This window comes from Garra rufa, chromosome 3, assembly GCF_049309525.1.
Source record: "Garra rufa chromosome 3, GarRuf1.0, whole genome shotgun sequence".
Classification (NCBI taxonomy): Eukaryota; Metazoa; Chordata; class Actinopteri; order Cypriniformes; family Cyprinidae; genus Garra; species Garra rufa.
Genome location: NC_133363.1, coordinates 50808542 through 50834422, shown reverse-complemented (window position 1 = coordinate 50834422; position 25881 = coordinate 50808542). Strand labels below are relative to the sequence as shown.

The 25881-nt window shown below is 35.4% G+C and overlaps 1 protein-coding gene across 1 annotated transcript; it reads left to right on the top strand.

Annotated features, from left to right (window-relative positions):
• Positions 1 to 973: 973 nt before the first annotated feature.
• Positions 974 to 25475, top strand: wrap53 (WD repeat containing, antisense to TP53). Its single transcript, XM_073837262.1, has 11 exons — positions 974 to 1169; positions 5068 to 5347; positions 7350 to 7527; positions 7671 to 7766; positions 7872 to 7980; positions 9922 to 10010; positions 18021 to 18244; positions 19429 to 19640; positions 21122 to 21225; positions 21319 to 21462; positions 24037 to 25475. The coding sequence occupies exons 2-11, from the start codon at positions 5101 to 5103 to the stop codon at positions 24254 to 24256; spliced, it is 1623 nt and encodes a 540-aa protein (XP_073693363.1). The 5' UTR covers positions 974 to 1169; positions 5068 to 5100; the 3' UTR covers positions 24257 to 25475.
• Positions 25476 to 25881: the final 406 nt, after the last annotated feature.

Genomic DNA, 25881 nt, shown 5'->3' with positions numbered 1-25881 from the left:
ATTTTACCTTTTTTTGTAAAGGGTGTTTGACATTCTTTGCACATTCGCGTTGTAAACACTAGCTTACAAGACTATGTAATGTGTTAAGTCTAGCTAGTTCAAGACGAGCATTTGTGGTAAAAAAGTATATAAAATTGTATTCTTTTTAGAAAATGGACGATTGTTTCGCTAGATAACACCCATATTCCTCGGCTGGGATCGTATAGAGCCCTTTGAGGCTGCATTGAAACTGTCATTTAGACCTTTAATCCACTGGCTCCTTTTGAAGTCCACTATAAACCTTTTTTTTCCTGAGTAAACGATGAGCGCCGCCATTACGAATTCTAACGTCAGATTGAATGCTTTTCTGTTCCGGTTTCCATAGGAACCCATTCAAATAGCGTCCATCTGTTTTTAATGTAGCTAGTGTCCGCTGCTTCGTGTCATCTACACTCATTAAAGTGAGGCACTGACAAATGATGGTCATTGCGACATTGCCAAGTGATGGCGCTATGGAGCCATGTGCTTTTTAAAAACATTTTAATAGGTTTAACATTAGTTTATTAGCTCGGAATATACCCTAATTTGACTAGTAACAAAGCAGACCGGAAATGCAAAGCATTCTTTCAGTTAAGAGTCGGACTTACTTCCGTGTTCAGGAAAAACGTCTATATGAAGAAAAATCTTGAAATCTTTTCCTCAAAAAACAATTTCTTTCGACTGAAGAAAGAAAGACATGAACATCTTGGATGACATGGGGGTGAGAAAATTATCAGGAAATTTTAATTCTGAAAGTGAACTTTGTTACAAAACACGGTGTCTTTGGCTAATGTGGTTCTTGAGATTGATATTCAAAGCATGAGCTTGAAAGAAAATAGTAAAATTCTGAATAACATTAAATGTATACGATTTCTGTTCTAAACGTTTTGTCTGTGTAGAAACAGAGTATGACGGAAATATCGCGAGAATCAGGTGACCTGGCAACGCAGACTGTGCAGGCATGGCGGCGCCCTGTGCTTACAAACACGACGCGTGAGTTCCTGTGTATTGTAGGTTCAACGCAGCGCGTTTATAGTTGGGATGCTCGGAAACTGTCATCTGAATTTACTGAAACATACACTGAGGAATTTTGTATGATTTGTGCGATCCAGCGCGCAAGACACGACTGATACGAATCACAGAAACAACAGGTAGACTGACTCTTTTGACTGGACGAGTTCTATTGCTGTTATACATTAAATATTTGTGATTTTAAGAATGCAGCTTGTAAACTTACACCTGGTGACTTACGTTACCATCTATATGTTATAATATGCGAATTAAATTTATCAGGATAGCAGCTACGTACATGTAATTTAGCAGGTGTGGTTTTTATGGTCAGAACTCTTATTATTATCAACAATACATCTATTAATAAATACTAAAATATTAGTGAAACGTTGTATGTTGTTCTTATTAAATGTTTTGTTAGTAAGTATTTAAGTACTTCTGTAATTCTGTAGTAAACCGAATTGTGCATTAGAAAGCATTATAAGAAAATTTTGAGAAGTCTCTGCCTGTCGTATCACTATTCGTTATAGTTTAGAAATGATAAATGATTTTCTTGGTCAAAAAATGCATGTATTTTCTGTCTAGTTTCTTTTCAAACTATGATATGCAGGGTTCGTACGGGTGCTTGAATTCCTTGAAAATGCTTGAATTTTAATGTAGTGTTTTCAAGGTTTGAAAAATGCTTGGATTTTGGATGAAGTGCTTGAAAGTGCTTGAATATGCAGTTGCATCGGTTTCATATTAATTCGCTTTCATACTAAATAGTTATTTTTTGTTATGCTTATAATATGTAAAAGAAAGAAAAGAAAAAAACAGCTCCGCTCGAGTGTGCACGTGAGGCTGTACTGTGATCCGCCGGTCTTTCTTGATGCGCGCCCTCTGATGGAACAGAGCGGTAGATAAAACATGCCAGTTATCAGGAGGTTGTTGCATCAGTCCTCGATGTCTTGAAAACGACAAATAAGAATTATGTTTAAAACGAGAATTTGATGATCGCAAAATCGCCAGCCTGATGTCCCGGGGCTATTGTGTTTTCCAGTCGGGCTACCAAAATGTTTCACTGGACTATCTTAAAGTAGAGGGCTCGTGCGGGTCCTTATAAACTCATCAATTTAGCTGTATCAAATTTAAGGTCATAAAAAGTTTTAAATGTATTAAATAGTATAAGAAAAGGCTTAATTATAAGTTTAAGAGTTAGGGACGGAAATACGAGAATCGCGATAGGGCTGGATAAAACTTCAAAAGGCAATGATGTCATTGAATAAACATACACGCTGCACGTTTCAAAGTCAAAGCGCGGCACTGATGTCTTTATATGAATGCATCTGAAGGGCATTTTCATTTCACGCCTGATAAAAGGAAACCGTAATATTTCAGCGCTCCTAAAGCGCCCCCTCGTGACAGGGAATGAATTTGCGAATATTCAGCGGTTTAGTAAGATTATTACAAATATTGACCCATGTTTTTATGCAACAAACACATAAGAGTTGTAAATGTAAAAGAAGTTATGTGCTTTCTAAAAATCTAAACAATTAAGACAGCAATATTTATGTTTTAAATAAATATAATAAATTATACCATTTTAAAAATATAAATGCTGAAATGCCATTGTATAATATGTTTTGTTTTTGTGAAAATCTAAATGATAAATCATGTCATTTTATGGCTTAATATGTTACTGTACATTGTTCAACCCCACTACGGTGTTCATTTTACTTGTACAGCTCTTAAAAAGGGTCATAAATTGCCTTAAATTGATATTATAAACTTCTGCAGATACACTGTAAATAGTGAAAAAAAAAGGAGTCTAAATGTCAATCAAAAATATTTTCAATGTTTAAAAAATGGTCTTTTTTCATTTGGGCCAGTTAAGTTTTATTATTAATTTTATAGTGTCTTTTTGACTACCTTTTAGTACTTTTAGGCTGAAATGTGAAACGTATTTGTAAAAATCCTTCAAGTTTTAGAAAGTTTTCAAGTTTTAGAATTTTAGTTTATCATATTTTTTTTTACAGTCATTTTATACCAGTCATTAATGTTACCATAGACATTGCCCTACTCCACTCATACAGTATTACTTTTATTTGTGCAGGTCTTAAAAAGCTTTTAAATTTTATTTTTAAAATACTACAGATACTCAGTAAATTATATTAATTATATATTTTAAATTATATAATTTGTATACTGAATGTTGACTTTTTATGTGGGGCAATGTTATATGCAATCTAGACAGTTGTTTTTTAATAGCACAATAACATCTGATTTAAAATTAAGAACTCATGTATGTGAATATGTAATTTACCACAGTGCTGGAAAATCTTGAAAATGCACCTTGAAAGTGCTTGAAAAGTGCTTGAATTTTACTTTGGAAAAGGTGTAAGAACCCTGGATATGTGACGCCTGGACCAAAAAACACAAATAGCATATTTGTAGCAATAGCCAAAAATACATTGTATGGGTCAAAATTGTCGATTTTTATTTTATGCCATTAGGATATTAAGTTAAAATCATGTTCCATTAAGATATTTAGTTAATTTCCTACCGTAAATATATCCTTTTAATTTGTAATATGCATTGCTAAGAACTTCATTTGTGACCCTGGACTACAAAACAAGTCATAAGGTTAAATTTTACCAAACTGAGATGTATACATCATATGAAAGCTCAATAAATAAGCTTTTTATTGATATATGGTTTGTTAGGATAGGACAATATTTGGCTGAGATACATCTATTTGAAAATCTGGAATCTGAGGGTGCAAAAAAAATCTAAATACTGAGAAAATCACCTTTAAAGTTGGCCAAATGAAGTTCTTAACAATGCATATTACTAATCAAAAATTACATTTTGATATATTTATAGTAGGAATTTTACAAAAAATCTTCATGGAACATGATCTTTACTTAATTTCCTAATAATTTTTGGCATAAAAGAAAAATCTAAAATTTTGACCCATACAATGTATTTTTGGCTATTGCTACAAATATACCCCAGCGACTTAAGACTGGTTTTGTGATCCAGGGTCACATTTGGACAACTTTAAAGGCAATTTTCTCAATATTGTGATTTTTTTTTTTTTTTTTTTTGCACCCTCAGATTCCAGATTTTCAAATAGTTGAATCTTAGCCAAATATTATCCTATCCTAACAAACAATACATCAAAGGAAAGCTTTCATGTATAATTGACCATTATGACTTGTTTTGTGGCCACATATGCATATAGCAGAAACTATTAGTTTAGTTGAGATTTATTGGTTTCATAAATGAGATCCATTTAATTGTGTGATGTCACTGTTTTAACTGTTTTGTAATATAAATATGATTTACTACAAATTACAAACTACTACAAACAGTGGTGGCCAAAATTATTAAAACACTAGTATTTTCACCAGCTAAAAAATGGTTTTAGGTCCGTTGCTTCAATAAAACCTACCTACAAAGCTACAGTACTGTTGAAAGTTTTAGGCACTTGTGTAAAAATGTTGTAAAATGAGGATGCTGTCAAAAATAATGTCATAAATAGATTTTCTTTTCTCATCAATGAACTTCAATTAACTACATGAAATCAACATCCTTTGCATTTAAGGCAGCTTTTGCCCTAGGTGCACTTGTGCATAGTTTTTCAGGTAGCTTTGCAGGTAGGTCTCTTGAAGCATCTTGGAGACATTGCCACAGTTCTTCTGGATTTAATCTGTCTCAGTTTGTTCTGTTTCTTCATGTCATTCCAGACAGACTGGATGATGATGAGATCAGATCTCTGTGTGGAGCACTGGCTGTTGTCAAACTCCTTGTGCAAACAAAAAATCTTACTGGATTATTACAATTAATGGCAAAATGAATGTTTGGAAATGTAAACGGATATTTCCTACTGACACACTGCAGCAAAAGATAGAAATAACTGACTTAAAACCAGTTTTAGCTGGTGAAAATACTAGTGTTCTAAATCATTTGGCCACCACTGTAATTGTGAATGTGTTAGGTAATATATAACTGATCATTGAAATTATTGTTGACTGATAAATTTAGCATGTTCCACAGGCCACTGAACATAGATTTACCTCTGTAAACGGGATGTCCGGTGCAGCTCAGAGCAGTGATGGTGCTGCAGGACAGGAGGCAGAGCCTGATGGAGAGCCTCCTCATGAGGCTTATCATCAGGTAGAGGTGGAAGGAGAAGAGGAAGCGCCACCACCAGCGGCAAAACAGCCTCGACTGGAGCAGGAAGATGTAGGTCTTGTTTTACAAATGATAGAGACGCCTGTGGTGCCTTCAGCGGACACATGTGGGAGCCAAGGTGCCGCTGAGACTGTAGAGGAAGGTGAGGCTGTTGTCTTTTTTTTTTTAAAGCACTTTCTAACGTCTGATTTACAGCATCCTGTTTGGCACACTGTCAGTTGGCCTTCTGATGTCTTAATATGTGATATAAACTCCATATGCAGTACTCCTGCCGCCATATTTTAAGAATTACACGGACCTTGTACTTTAGTCTTTCATATGCATCCAATTTTATAGTTACGTAGCTCTCTGTAAGTGGACTGCTGGTTCCTTCCACAAATTTGGATGTGATATTATTTTTCTTGGATCAGAAATGAAATTTAATTGAAAAGTTCAGGGTTCATTTTTTTCATGGTTCGTCACATGTGAATGCCATTGAATGTTGTTCACTTCAAAGTAGAAAGTAACATTAAATTTAGAATAGTGCCTCAGTTCCCTTTCAGGGAACAAGACATAAACAGCTGTAACATTAATGTTATATAAAATGTATGTATATAGCATAAAATATACACTGCCGTTCATAAGTTTGGGATCAGTAACTTTTGTATTGTTTTTTAAAGAAGTCTCTTATGCTCATCAAAGTTCCATTTATTTTATCAAAATACAGAAAAAAATATTTTGAAATATTAATGCAATTTAAAATAACAGTTTTCTATTTTAATATGCTTTAAAATATAAATTATTTCTGTGATGCCAAGCTGAATTTTCAGCATCATTACTCCAGTCTTCAGTGTCACATGATCCTTCAGAAATCATTCTAATATGTTTATTTATTATCAATATTGGAAACAGTTGAGCAGCTAGAACCTATGAAACTTTTTTCAGGATTCTTTGAATAAAAAGTTAAAAAGCACAGAATTGATTAAAAATAGAAATCTTTTCTAACAATATTAGTCTTTACTATCATATTTAAATATCTTTATATCTAAATAAAAGTTTTTTTTTTTTCAAACAAAAGAAAGAAAAAAAAACTGACCCAAACTTTGAACGGTATCGTATATTGTTGCAAAAGATTTATATTTGAAATAAATGCTGTTTTTTTAATGTTGTATTCATAAAAAAAATCCTGAAAAAAGTATCACAGGTAAAAAAATAATAATCTTTTTTTATCTATCTATCTATCTATATAGATATTTGTTTATTTATATTTATATTTATATATATTTATTTATTTAAGCAGCACAACTGTTTCCAACATTGCTAATAAATCAGTATATTACAATGATTTCTGAAGGCTCATGTGAAGACTGGAGTACGATTCTGAAAATTCAGCATTGCATCACAAGAATAAATTCTTTTTTTATTAAATATGATATTAATAAATAAATGCATTTTGGACAACAAGTACTTGACACAAAAATATACATTTTGTAGCAACAAAATAGAAAAATTACGGTAAATTCTGTATGGTAAGTCTTACTTTAAGTCTACTTTATGCACATTAAAGATTTTTTTTAAGGAATGGTTAATGAAAAAAAACAAATGTTATTAAAAATATTTAAAACCAGTATGACTGAAATGTATTTGTCACTCTTTTCCATGCAATCACAATTAATAAGGAATGGAGCTTTTCAACTTCAAAAAAAAAAAAGACTTTGTTTTGTTTTTGATTTTTGGCAAAAAAGTCATATTTTGTGATACTTTTTGAAGCTTAAAGCCTCAGTTCCCATTTTTTGTAATTGTTTGCAAAAGAGACATAATGCATCATACTTTATTTTTATATCTATGAAAGATATGGGTCTGGCTTCTGGTACTCATGTACGTCCAGCTATTATTAGCTGTACAAAACAGTTTGTTTTGCTGCTTGATATTGCAAATTGGTGTGTCTTACAATATTATTTTAATGTATTATCTTAATTATGAACATACTGATTTGTAGAGCAAACAGGTTTACCGTTTACTGCATGCTGTTATTTCTCTATAGCAGACAATGAACCAGAAGTCTCATCCCTAGGCTTACTTCTGCACTGAGAAAAAAAGGTACCACAAATTAACATCTTACTTTGCTTATCAACTAAGTGTCCATGTTCATTTGATTCTGTCAGTTGCCTGTCATCAGACTGATGAAACAGGACAGGCTGTGAGACCTGAGGAAGTTGAAGGAGACATTGAGTGGCATCAAAACGGAGCAGAGGACCGAGAAACACTTGAACCATCTGAGGAGGACAGGGCAGATGAGCCTGAGAAGAACATTTCAGAAGACAACTCTACTGAGCAGCGCTAGTAAGTATACCACTCATCTAAAGCCGTTGTGAAAGAGAACATGGTGGGAACAAATGCGTTGTGACACAGTTGCAGTAGGACTGAAATATTTTCAGCTAGTCATTGTGTGGCAGCTCAATGCTGTGTCTTTGCTGTGTTCACAGTCAATGCCTTGACTTCAGCCAGAACCCTCAGATGCTGACGGGCTCCTGGGCCGAGTACACCCACATGACTGAGAATTACCTCAGAGGCTGCAAATGGTGATCACTGATCAAAGCAACCTGTTTGTGAAGGCTGTACAGTGTAAAATGTATCACAGAGATGCTAACACACAGTCTGTCTCTCTTTATGACATCTCTCTTCAGGGCTCCGGATGGTTCCTGCATTGTCTCAAACAGCGCTGATAATGTTCTTCGTGTGTATAACCTCCCGCCTGAGCTGTACAGCAACCAGTGGGACATGCTTTCTGAAATGGTCAGTCTCTTCCAGAATATCATATCATGTACAGTCAAGCCTGAAATTATTCAATGCCTGGCAAATTCTGACTTAAAAATACTTTTATTCAACCAGCAAGTTTTTTTTTTTTTAAATTAGAAATGACACAGACGTCTCCCAGAAGAAAATAAGACAATGTACAAGAGGCATGATTGTGGAAAAAATGATTACTCATCTTTTATTTACATTTGAATAAAAAGTGGCATGTTCAAAATTATTCATACCCTTCTCAATAATCAATAGAAAAGCCTTTATTGGCTATTACAGCAATCAAACACTTCCTATAATTGCTGACCAGCTCTTTGCATGTGTCCACGGGTATTTTTGCCCATTCATCTTTAGCGATGAGCTAAAGGTCTCCTTGCCATCACCCTGATCTTTAGCTCCCTCCACAGATTCTCAATTGGATTTAAGTCAGGACTCTGGCTGGGCAACTGCAAAACGTTAATGTTTTGTCTGCTAATCATTTCTTCACCACTTTTGCTGTGTTTTGGGTTGTTGTCGTGCTGAAATGTCCACTGGTGCCCAAGGCCAAGTTTCTCTGCAGACTGCCTGATGTTGTTGTTGAGAATTTTGATGTATTGCTCCTTTTTCATGGTGCCGTTTACTGTGATTAGGTTCCCTGGTCCACCGGCTGAAAACCCCCCCCAAAACATTAGGTTTCCACTACCATGTTTGACAGTGGGGATGGTGTTCTTAGGGTTGAAGGCTTCTCTTTTTTATGCCAAATGAAGGCTACATCATTGTGGCCAAACAATTCAATTTTTGTTTCATCTGACCATGAAACAGAAGACCAGAAGTTTTCTTCTTTGTCCAGATGAGCATTTGCAAAAGCCAAACAGGCTTTTATGTGCCTTATCTGGAGAAGTGGTGTCCTCCTTGGTCTGCGTCCGTGGAGCCCATCGGTGTGCAGTGTCCGTTGGACTGTCTGCCTTGAGATGTTGCCACCAGCAGAGCCCAGATTCATCAGGATGGCCTTGGTGGTGATCCTTGGATTCTTTTTTTTTTTTTTTTTTTTTTTACCTCTCACACTATCCTCCTAGCCAGCACAGGTGTCAGTTTTGGCTTCCGACCACGTCCTCTGAAATTTTTCACAGTGCAGAACTTCTTGTATTTTTTTAATAATACTTTGCACTGTAGCCACTGGAACTTCAAAACATTTAGATATGGTCTTATAGCCCTTTACTGACTTGTGAGCAGCCACAATGCGCAGCCGCAAGTCCTCAGTGAGCTCCCTTGTCTTAGCCATGACTGTCCACAAACCAACAGCAGAGAGCTTCTGTTTTTCACCTATTGAGTTGATTAAAACAGCTGTTCCCAATGAATCAGGGTAATTAGGATGCTTTAGAACAGATTGGCCTATTTGGAATGGTATAGAACTTTGGATTTTTTCCATAGACTGTGACAGTTTGCAAAGGGTATGAATAATTTTGGACATGCCACTTTTTTGTTCAAATGTAAATAAGAGCTGAGAAATATTTTTCCACAATGATTCCTCTTGTACATCGTCTTATTATCATTTGGGAGAAACCTGTGTCATTTCCGGTCCAAAAAAAACTTGCTGGTTGAATAAAAGTAACTCTAAGTTAGAATTGGCCAGGGGTATGAATAATTTCGGGCTTGATTGTATTTACCTGTACAAGTGAAAATACTAAGCGGAGATCAGTTTTCTTTGTATGTAGAACCGATTTTAGGCCAGTGTTCAAGATGATACACGTCTTGTGTCATAATGTAAATGTCGATTCTACTTAATACCAGAATCTACATTTTGAAAGTCTTGGAGTGAATGGAACACTATTTTTTTTTTACTTTACATCCAAACCCTTGATAAGATGATACCTATAAATATATAAACAGTCTAATTTGCTGTATGCAGGATATGAGCCCAAAATGCTGTTGCTTCTGTTTGTGTGCAATCAGAGTCCAGTGCTGAAAATGGCAGAAGGAGACACCATCTATGATTACTGCTGGTTCCCTAAGATGACTTCTATGGACCCCGACACATGCTTGTGAGTTTTTCTCTCTGTCCTATTTCAAGGTATCCTAAATCAACAGTCAAAAGTATCTACAGCAGTTTTTTTTCTGAGCATTTTTATCAGGCTTCTATGAAAATAACATTGTACATTTTTGAAAATATAGTATTTTAATAACTGACTAATAACATTTATTGCCATTATAGTGAAATTACTGAACCTAAACATAGGAGCTTATGATAAAAATGCCTATTTAAAAGAAAAAACCAGGCTGTATTTACCCAATCATTTATCTGATCAGAAATACAGTAAATACTGCAATATTGTGTAATATTATTACAATTTAAAATAACATTTTAATGTTTTTATTATATATATTATGTATAACTTCTTAATATATTCTAAAATTTAATTTTCCGTTTCCGCCACTGAATAAAAAAGAGGTAATTGATAATAAATTATCTGAGATAATTCTTGCAATTCTGACCTTTTTAAATTATAAAGTCAGAATTGTGAGATATAATCAAAAATTCTGAGAAAATAAGGTGCAGTTCTGAAAAAAGTGAGAATTGCGAGAAAAGTCAGAATTGTGAAATAAATTTGCATTTACGAGAGTCACATTTGCAAGTTTTTTTTAATCTTTTTATTTTTATCGTGCAATTCTGAAAAAATCAGAATTGTGAGCTTGTATCTTGCTATTCTGACTTTATAACAATTGTGAGTTTATATCACGCATTTCCTATAAAAAAGTCAGGGTTGTGAGATTAAAAAGTCTCAATTTTTTTTTTCAGTGGCGACTTTTTTTTCAGAAATCAACTTAAAATGCTAATATAATATTATTTTGTGGAAACTGATATATTTTTCAAGATTCTTTGAAGAATAGAAAGTTATAAAGAACCAAATTTTATTAATGTTGATTGTTCATTTAAAACTGAAGACTCAAGTAATAATTCAAAAAATTCAGCATTGCATCACAGAAATAAATTCTATTTTAAAGTATATTAAAATAGAAAACCACTATTTTAAATTGTAATAATATTTCACAATATTACAGTTTTTTTTCTGTATTTTTAATCAAATAAACACAGCCTTGATGTGCAGAAAATACTTCTTTAAAAAACATAAAAAATCTTACTGATCCCAATCTTTTGAACGGCAGTGTATGTATATAATAATTGGATTGGATTGTATAGTTTTTAACCCCCAGAGCAAATAATTTCATTCAATTAGGTTTTTACTAAATATGCATCTTTAAAAATTTTTTTTTAATGCTTTCTTGTATTTTTAGCTATTCTCACAATTAAAATAGCCACAGAAACTGACATGGTGTTAAGCCACAAACAAACCGTTTTGTATTGTTACATTAAATTCAATTCTGTTAGAATTTGAGATATATACAGCCAATTACAAGTTATAAAATCAGAATTGTGTGATATAAACTCAAAATTGCAAGTTATAAAGTCAGAATTGCGTGTGATAAACTGAGAAATAAAGTCGCAATTCTGAAAAAGTCATAATGCAAGATACAAACTTTCATTTGCGAGAAAAAGTCATTTGCAAGTTTTTTTTCATCTTTTTTAATTTTATCATGCAATTCTGAGGAAAAAAATGTCAGAATTGTGAAATATAAAGTCACAATTCAGACTTTTTTTCTCAGAATTGCGTGATTTTAACTTGCAATTGCGAGTTTATATCATGCAATTCTGACTTTATTACTTGCATTTGCAAGTTTATATCACACAGTTCTTTTTGGTTTTTTTAATAACGCAATTCTGAGAAAAAAAGAATCCTTCAGAAATCAACTTAAAATGCTAATATAATATAATTTTGTAAAAACTGTGATATATTTTTTTCATGATTCTTTGATGAATAGAAAGTTTTATGAATGAATGAATATTATTCTATGATGAATATAAAGAATTTTATTAAATAAAAAATTTGTGACAGTATAAAATATATAAAGGAGATCAGCTCTTGATCAGTTTAGTGCATTTAGCTAAATACAACTTTTAATCTATTTAAAAAAAAAACGTACTGACCCCAAACGTTTGAACTGCGGTGTATTTATTTACAAAATATTAGTTTTTATAATGTCTGTTGCTTTTGGGTTAAGAGTGTTAAGAACAGGCCTTTTCCTCTTAATTATGCTGTTTTGAGAATCACTGTCATTGTGGTTTGTGTGAGGAATGTTAAGGAGTGTGTTTACTGGGTGGTTTGAACCCTTCATTAATAGTGGTCATTTTGTATTTATCTCAATAGTTGTTTTGAAAGCTAGCAGGGATGAAAAAAAGCAGAACGAACTGCAGGCTGTTATCTGTTCAGCAGCGCTGCTGACAAAGTCGGACCTCTGTAGCATTGCTCAAATTGATATGCAACGTGCGAATGCTTTATCCTGTTTGTGCTGCAGAGAATATTTGTGTTTGGCTTCTCATTGAGCTCATAACGAAATAAAACAGCCTCCACATGCCAATGTTTGTGATCCCTGATATAGAGGAGGATCAGAGGAAGCCTTTCCCAATATTTCTGGTGCTTTTCACTTTACAAAACCACAAAGATACTCAGTGAAGACTAATGTAATGTGATGTTCATGGCTTTTGGGAAAGGTTAGACAAATGTTTTAAAGGAATAGCTCACCCAAAGATTAACATTCTTAATCAACCATTTGAATCAAATGGTCAATCACTGATTAACACCACTTATGTCCACACTCACATTTTTTACAATCTCCATTGCCTGGTTTACAAAGTGGCCCAGTTAATTCTTTCCAGAGACATGGCATGTCTTTAAAGAGATTGTGTTTTGTTTAATTAAGCTGCTATTGTTCTGGATCAGCATTGCTGTGTTTCCCTTCTGTTATGATCAGTGCTGATGAGCCTTGTCTCCTCCTCTGGCAGAGATTGTTGGATTCAGCCCAGAATGTAAATTTCAGGGCTTATATTTATTGAGGCTGCTCACATTTCCTGTACCTCCTGCGAAACCCTCTGGAGCGACTGAGTGGTTTTGATTGCATCCATTTATAAAACTGTTAGTTCTGGCTCCGAAAATATGACTGATCTTTGCACCATGCCTAACAACATCCCTTTAGTACAGAAAATGTATATGTGTGTGTCGTGTGGATATATACAGTTGAAGTCAAAAGTTTACATACACCTTGCGGAATCTGCAAAATGTAAATTTTTTACTAAAATAAGAGGGATCATACAAAATGCATGTTTTTTTAGCACTGACCTGAATAAGATATTTCACATAAAGGACATTTACATATAGTCCACAAGAGAAAATATAAGTTATAAAATTTACAAAAATGACCCTGTTCAAATGTTTGCATACACTTGTTTCTACATACTGTGTTGTTACCTAAATGATGATGATGATTTTTTTTTTTTTTTTTTAGTGATTGTTGTTCATGAGTGCCTTGTTTGTTAAACTGCATGCTGTTCTTCAAAAAAATCCTTCAGGTCCCACAAATTCTTTGGTTTTTCAGCATTTTTGTCTATTTGAATCATTTCCATCAATGACTATATGATTTTGAGATCCATCTTTTCACACTGAAGGCAACTGAAGGACTCATATGTAAGTATTACAGAAGGTCCAAACGGTCAGTGCATTAAGAGCTGGGGGGTGAAAAATTTTTGAATGTGAAAATCAGGGTAAATTTATCTTATGTCTTCTGAGAAACATGTAAGCATCTTCTGTAGCTTCTGAAGGGCAGTACTAAATGATCAAAATATGATATTTAGGCAAAATAAGATGTACCAGCTCTTAATGCATTGTTTTTCCTGCTGGAGCATCAGTGAGCTTTTGAACCTTCTGTAATAGTAGCATAGTATGCATATTATTATACAGTCAAGAGTTGGAAAGGGTTCAAATACACAAATGCTGAAAAAACAAAGAATTTGTGGGACCTGAAGGATTTTTTTGTATGATCCCTCTTATTTCCGTAAAATAACATTTTGCAGATTGTGCGAGGTGTATGTAAACTTTTGACCTCAGCTGTATGTATAGTTAGTATTTATTTATAGTTAGTACATTAAATTAACTGAATAATTATAGCCATTTAACTGTAATTGAAAATTAGGCTTAAACTGCAAATTATCAGATGTTTTATTTATCATTTAACATTTGCAGAACATAACATTTTTTTAAGGGTACTTGAAACAATATTCGCATAAAGCCGTTGTAATAAATGCTACTGCTCTCTGTTTGAGCTGTCGGTTATTTTTTTCCGCATTCATTTATTTTGCGTATTCATTTTCACAATTAACACAAAAAGTGTAATCAGATACTGTTACTGTAGTGAAATGTTGTTGGAAAAAGGCATTAGCATAGCTACTTAAAGAAGTGAAAATGGATGCTGTGTTGATCATTTCACAATAATTGACGTGTTATTTTCCCAGCTCTCTCACTCTATATATATTTATAACTCTGTGTGTGTGTTAGTGTTACTGAAAGTAGTGCTGGAATTGTTTAGGGAGGCAGTAAGTGGTCTCTTATTCTTCCTCTCCAGTTCTCTGTCGCTTCAGTTCCCGTTTAATGATGTTCTCTTTGATGGTTATGTTTTTTGTGGGACAAAAGGCAATGGAACAGAAATCAGTCCAAATCAATGCCAGTCGTCACGGAGAGCTGCGGCAGGTTACTAACAAGGGCTCGTTAACTCTGGCATGTGCTGTTTCACCCACACACAGCGTCAGTTCTGATCAAACGTTGTTTGGGATTACAGAATCCGCCCTGCAGCGACCGAAAATGACAAAGAAAATGAAGGAACGACAAGTCGTGGGTCAAGGACGAAACTGTAAACTTCATAAAGATGAAGAGGATGAGGTTAAAGAAGTCAGATGAGACGTGCTCAGTAACAATTTGTCATCTTCTGTCTGGTTGTAGCGATATTGTTTACAGGTATTTCTGACGGATTGTAAAAAGCAGCAGTTTTCGAGCAAAGCTCTTCCAGGCATTCGTAGTGTAATGTTCTGACTGCCGCCACTGGTTGAAGAGCAGCTTGAATGTCCACAGGGGTTGATCATTATCTCTGACTTATGATTGGCTGTTCCCTCCAGGGGAGGTGCTTAGTATTCAGGTCATTTACTTCCTCAGTCTCGACTCAAGTCATTTGGCGCATTTTCTCATTATACACTTTAAACTATGTTGCCCTCCTGTTGAGACACAACGTCAGATCCGAACTTAAGCGAATGTTTCACCCAAAAATAGAAGTTCTGACATCATTTACTCGCCCTTGTGTCATTCCGACCCATGTGACTTTATTCTGTGAAACACGAGGAGATGATTTAATAAATATTCGGTTGGGTAGACTCAATGCAGTGGCAGTATATGATGGCTTACTTTACGCCTAATAAAGTACCTAAAGGTGTGGTGACATTTACTGCTGTGCAGTCATTTCAATAGGAGTCCCTACGATTGGAAATATGAATGGACTTATTTCACCTTAAATGTGTGGTCACATTAGCAAAATTTAGATATAGAAGGTCTGTTGTCTCACCCTCATGTCGTTTCAAACCCGTAAGACCTTCAATCATCTAGAACACAAATTAAGATATTTTTGATGAAATCCGAGAGCTTTTTGAAAAGGGCTGCAAAACGATTAGTCACGATTTAATCGATTCAAATAGAAGTTTGTTTACGTCTTATATGTGTGTGTACTGTGAATATTTATTATGGTAATATAAATACACGCACATGTATAGAGGAAAAATATGTTAGTTTTATATGTAAAATATTTATATTTATATATAATTTATATTATATGTTTACATACAAATACACACAATATATACAATGTTTTTTTTTATTATGCATGTCTATTTATATATACATAATAAATATACACAGTATGCACATAGGATGTAAACATAAACTTTTATTTTGAATTGATTAATCACGACTAATCGTTTTGCAGCCCTATTTCTAACATTGCTGTCCACGCAGGGTCAGAAATAGGGCTGCAAAACTACCACATTCAAGGCCCAGAAAGTTAGTAAAGACATTGTTAAAATAATTAATGGGACATCAGTCGACCTTAATTTGATTAAGCTACGAGAATACTTATTGTGTGCAAAGAAAACAAAAAAATACTTTATTTTTGGCAAATGTAAACGCCTTACACACCAAAAGCCTCAGGCTGAAGGAAAAGTAAATTCACCTCTGTACAGTAGAACGCAGAAGAAGAAAGTTCAACAAATGTTAGTTTATCTTTAGTCATTTTTGCTTATTAGTATGGTTGAATTAGATCCTTGGTTACAAAAACACTGGGGATTGAATACATAAAGGACATTTGTATTATTAAACATTTCGTTATTGCAGGTTTGCATCTTATTCTGAGGTGCATTGCACTGTTTTTATTTATTTTGAGGGACACTGAATCTGTTTTTTGTGAGTGAGATGAATTAATGCATGTTCACATTGAAATTAACATCAGGAGAGCTTTCAATCAATAAATGGGGAAAAAAAGTAACTGGCGTTACTTATTTGAAAAAGTAACTCAGATATTTCTTTGTACATTTTACAGTTACTTTACTAGTTACTTGTAAAAAGTAATCTAATTATGTAACATGTTACTTGTAATGCGTTACCCCTAGTAATTACCATGACACATGCATATGTTATTATTATTTATATGCATATATATATTTTTATACATTTTGATAAATTATCAGGATGTTTTATCGCCAAATTCAGTCAAAACACTGAATTTTTTAATTTTTGCTCACAGTCTTAAAGGGATAGATATTGTTAAAATAGTCCATGTGACATCAGTGGTTCAACCTTAATTTTATGAAGTCACAAGAATACTTTTTGTGTGAGAAGAAAACAAAAATAGTGACTTCATTCAACAGTTTATTTCCTGTGTCAGTCTGACACAGGAGCCATAGAACCCTAATTGTTGAATTAGTTAGTTTTTATTCTCATAGCTTCATAAAATTAAGGTTGAACCACTAATGTCACATGGACTATTTTATTGATGTCCTTGCTACTTTTCCAGGCCTTGAAAGTGATAGTTGTGTTTCTGTCTTGGCGGGGTCAAACTGCTCTTGGATTTCATCAAAAAATCTTAGTTTGTGTTCTGAAGATGAACAAAGGTCTTACGGGTTTGGAACGACACAAGGATGAGTAATTAATGACAGAATTTTCATTTTTGGATGAATTATCTCTTTAATAGTGTGAGTAAAACATTTAATCGCATTTTCCAAGTGTTTTGATTGAATTTGAAAAAACTATATAATGATAATTTATTAATTGTACTGTCAAATCAATTATTAAAGTATTTAAAGGGTTAGTTCACCCAAAAATGAAAATTAGCCTATTATTTACTCACCCTCCAGGCATCCTAGGTGTATATGACTTCTTTGTAAGAAAAAAAAATCTATATTTAAAACGTAATAATCACTTTAATCAAGTTTGCACCAGCTTAGAAATGCCTGGATAATTTTTAGAATAACTCTGATTGGATTTGTCTGAAAGAACAAAGTCATATACATCTAGGATGCCTGGAGGTGAGTAAATAATGGGCTAATTTTCATTTTTGGGTGAACTAACCCTTTAAACCTTGCATGGTCTCAGGTATTCATTAGAACTTGCTGTTTTGTTCCATCCCAAAGCACAGAGATGCTTTATAAACGGCTCAGATATTCAGAAATCTTTAATTTAGGTAAAAAACTGTTTTATTAGTTTGTATTCTTCTTTATCAATGCTAAGTCATCATAAAATAATAAAAGATTTTTGCTGATATACTAAAACCTTTTGTATAGGGACTTTCCAAACTTTTAAATGCCACATACTCGTATACCTCGTTCTTTTATCTAGCAGTAGACGTCTTTCACTTCGAATTGTTTAGCTCTTCATTTGTTAGATTATCTTTTGTGAATGGTTCTTTTGTCTTGCGAATTTGGAAGAAAGCCAGTCTGTCTGTCTGTCAAGTCTGATTTTGCAATCTCTTGTTTTTCCCAAAACAATAGATTTTGTTGGGGGGGGGGAAAGAGTTTTAAGATTTTGCAAATTATACCAGTTTTTCTAATTCTTCTCTTTCCTTTTCAGCATAGCCAGCAGTAGCCGGGACAATCCGGTCCACATATGGGACGCGTTTTACGGCGACCTCCGAGCATCTTTTCGACCCTACAACCACCTGGATGAGCTGACAGCAGCCCATTCGCTGTGTTTCTCTCCTGACGGCTCTCAGCTCTACTGCGGCTTTGACAAAATCGTCAGGGTCTTCCACACCGAGCGTCCTGGGAGAGACTGCGAGCAGAGGCCCACCATGGGTGAGGGTCCCTCTTGTAGAGGAATAACCACTACATCAATCACTCTGACTCTTCAAACGCTTCTTAATCGGGGTCATTAAGACGGCTGGCTGTCTGGCATGGGTGTGGAATGCCTGTAATCCTATTTCATTTCTTTTTGTTTGTTTGGGTGGATTCGTTCCAAACACATTCATGGAGGGAAACACATATTTGGCTTGATTAAGCTAACATGGCATGCACGGCTCTGATCTAGACAGTGGCTGTGGATATAATTATCGTAGCGTGTTTGTAGTGACTGACTCATTTATGGCGTTTCAACACTGCTATTGTAATTATTGGTCTGGATGTGACACAAAAGATCTTTGTTCAGACTGGTGAAGGGTTGAAAGATGCTATATATTATATTGCATTGTATTCTATAAAAAATGTAAGGTGCTTCATCTCATTTAATGCAAATGAAAAGACATTTTCAAAAAAAATCCACATACCAAGTTCTCATAAAACATCTGATATATATACATTATATTACATTACCTGTCAAAAGGGATTAATTGTTTTTATAAGAAATTGATACTTTTATTCAATAAGAATGCCTTTAATTGATCAAAAGTGACAGTAAAGTCATTTATAATGTTATAAATGATTTCTGTTTGTAATAAATGCAGTTCTTTTGAACCTTCTATTCATCAAAGAATCCCATTAAGGATAAAATATTAAGGAGCACAACTTTTTTCATCATTAATAATCTTGAGCGCCAAATTTTATTAGGCTGATTTGTGAAGGATCATGTGACACTGAAGACTGGAGTAATGATGCTGAAAATTCCGCTTTGCCATCACAGGAATAAATTACATTTTGAAATAAATTCAAATAGAAAACAGTTCTTTTTTTAAATTATAATTTTACTGTATTTTTATCAAATGAATGCAGGCTTGGTGACCATAAGAGACTTCTTTCAACAACATTAAAATCCTACTTAGTCAAAACATTAGTCAAAGTCTATATTAATGTGGAAATTTGCATTGTTAATTGACTAAGTAAAGTCAGCTTCTTCCTTGTCTGGACATGCTTGCCACACTTCGCTCTGTAGTTTCTCATTCAATGATTCTTAATGGATTTCTAATATGAAACCAAACTAATTACAATGAACTTTTGTTCCTGTTTATCTTCCCACTCTTTTCATACCTCCTCATTCTTCTTCTAAGTCAAAAAGCAGGGTCAGACTGGCATTATCTCCTGCATTGCCTTCAGTTCGTGCCAGTCCATGTACGCCTGTGGGTCGTACTGTCGTTCGTCCGGCCTCTACTCTTGTGAGGACGGTTCTCTGCTGGCTCTGCTGCCCACTCGACACCATGGAGGCCTTACACATCTGCTGTTCTCGCCCAACGGCTATCACCTGTACACGGGCGGCCGCAAGGTCAGTGAGCTCATATGTGCAGTACTTCTGTACCTCACAGGTTTATTTTCCCAAATTCAATATGACATACAGTGCCTTGCGAAAGTATTCATACCCCTTCATTTTTTCATGTTTTGTTGCTGCCATATGATAAACTGCTATAAATTGCTTTTTTTCACATCAATCCACACTCTATCCACCATAATGGCAAAGCAAAAACAGAATTGTCACAACTTTGTAAATGTATTAAAAAACCTAATATTAGTACTTTGCATAAGTATTGATACCCTTAACTCATTACTTAGTTGAAGCACCTTTACAGCCTCAAGTCATGTTAAGTATGATGTAATAATCTTTGCACATCAGCATTGGCAATTATCTGTTATTATTCTCCTCACTTCTTCACCTCTCAAGCTCTCTCAACTTGGATGGGGACAGATGCATGTTTCATTTTTCTCCAGAAATGTTTGATTGGGTTCAAGGCCAGGCTCTGGCTGGGCCACTCAAGGACATTCACAGAGTTGTCTATAAGCAACTCTTGCTGTGTTCATTGTCCTGTTGAAAGGTAAACCTTCTGACCAGTCTGAAGTTTTGAAAGCTATGGACTGGGTTTTTATTAAGGCTATCTCAATATTTTGGTGCATTAAACTTTTCTGCACTTTACTTTTGGGATGGTACTCTGCAGGTGATGAGCAGTAACTGGTTTCCTTCAAACATGATGCTTAGAATAGATGTTCATCAGACCACAGAATCTTGTTTCTCACAGTCTGAGGGTCCTTTAGGTGCTTTTTTGCAAATTCCAAGTGGTTTTTCATGTGTTGTCTTTGGGGAGAGGATTAAGTTTGCCACACTGCCATAAAACCCAGATCGGTGGAGAGTTGCAGTGATGTTTATCCTTCTGTAGGATTCTCCCATCTGCATATATGATCATGGAGCTCAACTAGAGTGACCATCAGCTTCTTGGTCACCACTCTAACCAAGGCTGTTCTCCCTCAATTGCTCAGTTTTGGCCAAGAGGCCAGCTCTGTGAAGAGTCCTGGTTGTTTCAAACTTATTTCATTAAGGTTAATGGAGACTACATGCTTCTGTGAACCTTCAGTGCAGCAGAGTCTTTTCTGAACTCTGAAAAAAATCCTGTTTCTGAACTCTACAGGCAGTTCTTTTGACCTTGCATTTTCAACTGTTAGACCTTTAATTGAGAGGTGTGTGCTACTCCAAATCATACCCATTCAGTTGAATTTTCCAATGAAATGCAATGAAATCAGGTACTTTTTTTTATTTTTAATACAATTGCAAAGATGTTAAAAACCTGTTTTTTGCTTCGACATTATGGTGTATGGAGTGGAGATTGACGTAGAAAAAAGTCAATTAAAGCAGTTTAACATAAGGCCTCAGTGTAACAAAATATGAAAAAAAGACAAGGCACTGTACATTCACCAATAACAGAAACTGTTGTTTCCCTTCATGTTTTGAATTCTCCAGTTAATGTTATGTGCTTTCAGGATTCAGAGATCCTGTGCTGGGACCTCAGAGATCCGGGACAAGTTCTGTTCTCCATGCGCAGGAACGTCAATACAAACCAGCGTATCTACTTTGACCTGGACCCGTAAGATAAAGATATACAGTTTTACTAAAAATGACAGCATAGTATTTATACCCATTTATGTTTTGCTTATGTTGATATTTGTGTCTGAAATAGATCTGGCCGATATCTACTGAGTGGGGACACAGATGGTGTGGTGTCAGTGTGGGATACCCTCACAGCGTCACCTGATGGGAACGAGGAGCCACTACAGCCACTGCTACAATTTCAGGCGCACACTGATTGTTCTAATGGCATCAGGTATAAGTAGCATCATTTAAATAACAATTAGAAAATTTATGGAATTAAAAACTAAAAAAGTGAAATGTAAAGTTGCTGAACTCTTTAAAAATCATAGATTTTATGCATAATTATTGTACCTTTTGTTATAGCGCTGTAATTCATTTTCCTAATTTTAGGAGTGTTAAAAGGTTAAGTTTGCAGCAGAATTGATCTATTTTGGGTTTGTCCCCTACCCAGCCTTTTGTCTCTTTTAAAATATATTAATGAAAAAAGGGGAATTATCATTTGTACTATTTCCTAAGAACTTAAAAAGCATATTAGCAATTTATGTGGTATTTACGAGCTACCGTTGAAAAGAATGGGTCTCAGTAATGTTCTATTTGAAATAAGTAAGGTATTTGAAAGAAGTCTTAGGCTGTATTTACACTGGCACAAAAAAAAATCTGATTTTTTGCTCACATCTGACACAGATTGGAATTTGTTGCTCACATGTAAAAACAAAAATCAGCAGGAGAGCCATTTTTTTGGATCCGATCTGGGCCACTTCCTGGGCCATTTTAATGTGGATCTTAATTGGATACATACAGTGCCTTGTGAAAGTATTCATACCCCACATCAATCTACACTCCATACACCATAATGGCGAAGCAAAATACAGGTTTTTAACATCTTTGCAAATTTATTAAAAAATAAAAAACTTAAATGATTCCATTGCATAAGTATTCAAACCCTTATCTGGGACAGTTGAAATTTAGCTCAGGAGCATTCATATTGCTTGTAGATGTTACTACACTCTGAGTGTTTATCAAGTTAACCTGTGACAAATTCAATTGAATGGTATGATTTGGAAAGGCACACACATCTTAATAAAAGGTCTAACAGCTGAAAATGCATATTAGAGAGGCCAAAATAAACTGCCTGGAGGGCTCAGAGACAGGATTGCATCAAGCCACACATCTGGGGAAGAGTTCAGAAAAAATTCTGCTGCATTGAAGGTTCACAGAAGCATGTAGTGTCTGTTACCCTTAATTGAAGACGTTTGAAATAAGTAGGACTCTTCCTAGAGCTGGCCTCCTGGCTGAACTGAGCAACTGATGGAAAAGGGCCTTGGTTAGACTGGTGACCAAGAACCTGATGGTCGCTCTAGTTGAGCTCCATGATCATATGTGGAGTTAGGAGAAATCTACAGACAAACATCACTGCAACACTCCACCATTCAGGGCTTTATAGCGTTGTGGCAAGACTCAATCCTCTCCTCAGTATGAAAACACACATGGAATTTGAAAAAAAAAAAATGCCTAAAGGAAACTCAAACTGTGAGAAACAAGATTCTCTGGTCTGATGAACCTCATTTCCAAGCATCATGTTTGAAGGAAACCAGGCACTGATTATTACCTGGAGAGTACTATCCCAACAGTAAAGTGTGCTGGTAGCAGTCTCATACTGTGCATTTTTTTTCAGTGGCAGGGACTGAAGGATTCGTCAGAATAGAAGAAAAGCTCAATGCACCAAAATTTTGAGATGGCCTTAATGAAAACCCAGTCTAGAGCATTCAGAACCTCAGACTGGGCAGAAGGTTCACCTTCTAACAGGAAAATTATCCTAAACACATAGCAAAAGTGGCTTATATACAGCTGTGGATGTCCTTGAGTGTCCCAGCCAGAGCCTGGGCTTAAACCCAATCAAACATTTCTGGAAAAACCTGAAAATGTGCATCTGCCCCCATCCAACCTGACAGAGCTTAAGAGGTGAGGCGAAGAATAACAGATAATTGCCAAATGCAGATGTGCTAAGCTTCCAGCATCATACCAAAACGAAATGAGGCTGTAAAGGTGGTTAGCTAAGTACTGAGTTAAGGATATGAATATTTATGCAGTGGACTTATTTAAGTTTTTTATTTTTAATAAATTTACAAAGTTCTGTTTTTGTTTTGTCATTATGGTGTATGGAGTGTAGACTGATGTGGGGAAAAAAGTAATTTAAAGCAGTTTAACATAAGGCAGCATCATAACAAAATGTGAAAAAAAAAAATGAAGGGGTATGAATACTTTCCCAAGGCACCGTATCTGATATCTGGACATCCGACCTATGTCTAAACACACATATCAGATTCCCCTCAGATCTCCCAATCCCAATGCGAGGGCAACACGTTTAGCAATAAAGACAACGTTTTAATGCCGTTGTGCTGTATGCGTCAACTTTTGTGGAGATGGAAAATTGTAAGAAATTGCACAATTAGGAGCTGGTTCAGCTCCGGCTCCATGAATTTCATAAATACAACAGCTTTGCTACTAAAAGCTACATTCTGTTTCTTAGCAATGAGGTGACAACTTTGCAGTTTTTGTAATTAAATCAACTGGCATATTCGCGTCATTCGCATCGCCTGGTACATATTCGCAAACAATTAAAATTCACAAATTCACAAACAATTAAATTAGCTTTTGGTGTGCACACCCCATAGCATATTTGCCAGAGCTTGCAGGTGACAGCATCACATCTGTAACACAACTGAAATGTAACCATCTGCTAAATAAATAAATGCAAATGAGTAAATATTGCTAATTTTTACTTGCTACTCTATCATTTCTACAGTGTGCACCCTTTCATGCCGTTGGTGGCTTCGTCCAGCGGTCAGCGTAAGTTCTGTTGCCCGTCTAACAGCGAGGACTCTGAATCTGATTCAGACGAGGGGAATGTGATGTCATCAAATGGCGTTCGACAGGACAACGCTCTGGTGCTGTGGTGGGCTGGCCCAGTGGGCTCAACCAATGAGAGGACGCAGGAGGAGGAGCCAACAGCTATTGAGGGCTAGAACTTTTGATTGTAAAACTACATTCCTGACAACCTGTCATCTACTGCCAAACCTATAAAACTGATTGTTTAGGCGAAAAGTAATAAGATTGTAATTCTGCATCGATTTTAATTGTAGAATAGTCTCTTTTTAAAATCCTCCAGTCTTTTTTTGGAGAGGGGCATGTCGCTGGGTTTGTAAACCTCAATCAGTGAATGGATGTCTAAAAGTCAAGACTGAAATCCTCCATAATCCATTGAATATAAACTGGTTCTGACAGCAAATTATGATTCAGATCACCTGCAACACTGATCTGAAATATGAATAATTCATTCATAGATTTCATTGTGTTTGGACGGATCTCTAAATTGATGTTTACGCTGTTTACCAGCAACGCTTTCAGGATGCCCTGTCGTTGCTGGAGCGTGATGCCTCTCAGGTTTCCGATGTAGCAGTGCAGCCTTTTTTCCGATTTGCATTGGGTTTGTTTTCCTTTCACCATGTAAAGCCGGTTTTCAGGAAACACGTTGAGCCTTGTCTGGGACTTACTTTAAGGACTGTCAGTGAACGCAGAACAGTTATTTCAGGAGCAGGTTTAATCCCTGTACGTGATGATTTTGACTATGAGAAGGCTATGTGTGATGGACTGAGACGGTTTATCTTATGTTAAATGTGCCATAGAGCTACAGTGGGCAGCTGTGAATATATTTTTGTAAGCCAGTAATCTGCTTTATTGTGTGTGAACGTGGTTGGTTTCCTGTCTTTCAATGGGCCTCGTTGCTTTAGCTGAGGCTGCACATTCCCTTTTATAATAACCTGTGTTTATGTTTGTTTGTGTGTGTGTCTGAGAGAGAGAGCCTTTGCATATTCTAATGTTAGCTGTCATCTTGACACAATGGTGTGCGTTTTTACAAATGTACACTTTTTACAGCTTTACCTTGTGTGTGTGTGTGTGTGTGTGTTTTGTGCCTGTAATTTACTCTTTAAAGCAGTGGGTTTGAATGTTTCAGGCTTGCCAAACATGCTCTAGTCAGAGTGTTGAATATCATATTGCATTCACTGCTGAAAGCTTCAGTTGTTTGTACAAATGCATAATACAACCCTTTTTTGTACAGTTTTTCTTGATTGTAAGCCACATCATTCAGGTCTGCTTGTGGTTTCTTCTGCTCGGAGGAACCATTTGCAACAGGTAGATCACTGGCTGAAAAGATTAATAAACATGTTTACATCATAAATGTCATTGTGTTTCTATAATTAATGGTGTTTGCAAAAGCAACATTAATCACTACTATTGCTCATGCTTAGGTGTGTCGCTTCCTCTATTTGTGCTGTGTACATTAATGATACTGTGCAGTTTTTCAAAGCAATCATAGGCCTGGTTCACAGAAGTCTTATTAAAAAATGTGAGAGCGTTCTTAAAAATGTAAAGAAACTTAACAATGAAGTTTTTTTTTTTTTTTAAGTTGTTTGAATGGCCAAAGATCACCAATCTCTATGTAAAACTGTGCAGACCAAACCGTAAGTCGTAGAGACTTGAAACTTGGAGGGAGGTACTTACACCGCCAACAACATCACCAAAGCTCACCCCAGTCAGCCAGACTGGGGCGCTACAGCGAACAAAAGTATGAAATCACTCATAACATCTA